This window comes from Hippocampus comes, unplaced genomic scaffold (assembly GCF_001891065.2).
Source record: "Hippocampus comes isolate QL1 unplaced genomic scaffold, H_comes_QL1_v1.1 scaffold85, whole genome shotgun sequence".
NCBI lineage: Eukaryota > Metazoa > Chordata > Actinopteri > Syngnathiformes > Syngnathidae > Hippocampus > Hippocampus comes.
In genome coordinates, this window is record NW_017805540.1 from 5,558,552 (window position 1) to 5,561,445 (window position 2,894).

The window sequence follows — 2,894 nt, forward strand, 5'->3', positions numbered from 1 at the left end:
TATCATATGCAATTGAATAAGTAGACCATTTCGGAATTTGAAATTTGGGACTCTCTCAATGCATAATGGGACTCATACTTTTCTGATCAGTGAGTCCCTTGGACTCGCTGCAGGTAAACTGTAAAATGATCACTGAGAGATTACCGCTTTTTCTGCAGTCAGTGATTGACTTCTATGCAAAGTCATTTCTCAACTTGTGTTCCGTGCCATGTCATGCCTGTTGAGTGTTGATTTACTTCATATTAAGAAACTACTGCACTAAAACATTAATTCATAAATGTATATCATATGATTTTCTTTCTTTTTCTCAGTATAAATAACACGTACCCTGACTGTTCTACTCTTTGAATAAAATCACTTCATTCAAGCGTTCGGGAGTGCAAAGGGTTATGATGGAGGGGTGCTGCAAATCATGAGGACCCGCCAAGTGGTATGATAGCATTGTTTTATACATGTCCTTGGCTAGGCCTCAGTTTCAAAATCAGTCCTTGGTCCTTGGCCTTGGCCTCGGAAGCAAGTCCTTGGTCCTTGGCCTCGGCCTTGGGAGTCAAGTCCTTGGCCTTGGCCTTGGCCTCGGGTTGCCAGTCCTTGGACACAACACTGATTGTTTGGAACTGTGCCTCCTGTGGGTTAATTTTGCGTCTCGGACACGGGACGCAGAGGTAACGAGATGGCTGATCTCTAAACATTCTCTGAGTACTACTCCTTGGACACAACACTGCTGATTGGTTGCCCTCTATGTCAATCAAGTAACGGCATTGATGATAGGCTGATGTAGTACGTTCTGTGTATTTAGCCCCGTTGTTGGAATGGCTTTGCCACCGGCGAGGCTTTTTTGACGCTTGTCGTGTGAAAGCCCGGGAGCTTCATTGAACCAGCCCTCCATGCGGCTGGCGACCTGCAGGTTGGCCACCCCTGATTTAGAGTGTTCCATTAACCTGCCATGCATGTTTTTCGAATGTGTGAGGAAATCGGAGTACCCAGAGAAAACCCATGCAGGCACGGGGAGAACATGTAAACTTCACAAAGGAAGACCGGAGCTGGAATCGAACTCGATGTACATTTTTCCATAAATGTAAAAAACATTTACCATATATTAAAAATATATGCAACACTGTATCTTGACATATATTACCAATACATTTTCCTACATGACATGATTGTGGATATTTATAAATTTATAACTACATATATTTTGTCATATCTAAACACATCAACAGTTTATTCCTGCTAAATATATTGCGATACAATCAAAGCTACAATTTACTTTCTATTTTGCAATAGAGTACATTAATATATAATATCTCGTGTCGTATATGATCATTAATATATAATTCCATATGTTGTTTTATGGATTGGGAAAATAATATATTAGAACACTGTATCTTGCAATATTTCAATTCATAGATTGGTAAACAGATTTTTGTTGCGCAAGGGTTATCACACCTTAATAGCAGAGAGCCTTGGGATACATTTTGCGTTTAGTTCACACACACACACACACACACACACACACACACACACACACACACACACACAAATAATTATGATTAAGAAACACAATATTCCTGGATCGGATTGACATTGCCCTCACGGTCACAGCTTGAATCGGGAGCCAGTTAATGTGGAAGCAAGTCGAAGCGTTACATGGCAGTCGATATAAAAACCTAAAATAGCCGATTCACAACAACCCCAGTTGTCCTCGCTCTGGTGGTCAGAGCTAATAAAGCGGGCAGTAGAATTTCCGGTCGCTCCAAAAAAAAATAACCGCTGGCAATCGTATATCATTGCGTGAGTGAGTTTGTGAACTAATGTCCTGCATAGCGTGTTCCCTTTTCGCAAGAAAAACCTTGCGTGGTCCATATGTGCCCATTGTGGGAGTAAAAGTTATCTTGCTAATATGCTATTACCTTTTCGCAGAAGATCAATTCCAACAACTGTTTTGGTTTGTGTCGTGATCTTACCGGCAGAAGCGACGTGACTCCAAACGAGCACAAATGAAGCCACTTTGTTCATGTTGCGAGCTCACAACACACGCCGATGTCCCGTGAAAGAACTTAAAATACTAAACAACTGAGATGGGACGAGCGACACTGGTGCGTTTAGCACAGTGCCGAGAGCTGAAGAGTGAAACCCCGTATCGGTGCGTGTATTGCTTTAAGAAAGAATCACGTGACCAATCCAGGAACTGAATCCTTTGAATGTTTTTTCTTTTTTTTTAATCTTTATTCGAACAAGTCATAATACAATTTTCAATAAACAGAGAACAAAATGAACATGTTATTAATACATACACATATTACAAACATTTAAACAAAAAAGAAGCCAGGGGATTTTAAACAAAAAAATCAAATAAGGAGCATATAGCCAGAGTTTTAACAGCTTTCTTGTTTTTAGAATCCATAATAGAACTTAGGTATTGCTTTATTTCTGTTTCAAAAATTAAGAAAAGAGGTTTTAAATTACTCCATCTGGATTTGTGGATATGGAACTTGGCGAGAATAATTATTAAATTTATAATGAAGGTTTGTTTAGTATTTTTTTCCTTCCTTTCGTAGAACCCAAATAGTACATTTTTGAAGTATAGCATAAAGTCAGAGTCAATACGATCAATAACAAATCTGGATACAGCTTTCCAAAATGTGTTGGAATATGGGCATTGCCAGAACAAGTGAACCATTGTTTCAGGGTACATTCCACAAAATGAACAATCAACAGAGATGTCTTTCTTGAACCTAAGAAGATAATGCTTGGTGGGATAGTATTTGTGTATCATTTTAAAAGAGATTTCCCTTACTTTATTAGTCAGAAGGTATTTGTATGGGAGAGACCAGATTTTTCCCCAGTGTAGATTATCAACAAAATCAGACCAGTAGGTAATAATGTGTGGGATT

General features: G+C 39.1%; 1 protein-coding gene across 1 annotated transcript in view; it reads right to left on the reverse strand.

Moving 5' to 3' along the window:
- The window catches only part of LOC109521290 (major histocompatibility complex class I-related gene protein-like), a 32,414-nt gene extending 30,215 nt beyond the window's left edge, over positions 1 to 2,199 (reverse strand). Inside the window, exon 1 of the mRNA XM_019879074.1 lies at positions 1,965 to 2,199. Coding sequence (XP_019734633.1) covers positions 1,965 to 2,016 — 52 coding nt within the window. The 5' untranslated portion in view covers positions 2,017 to 2,199. The remainder of the gene's footprint in view (positions 1 to 1,964) is intronic.
- Between the last annotated feature and the right edge of the window lie 695 nt (positions 2,200 to 2,894).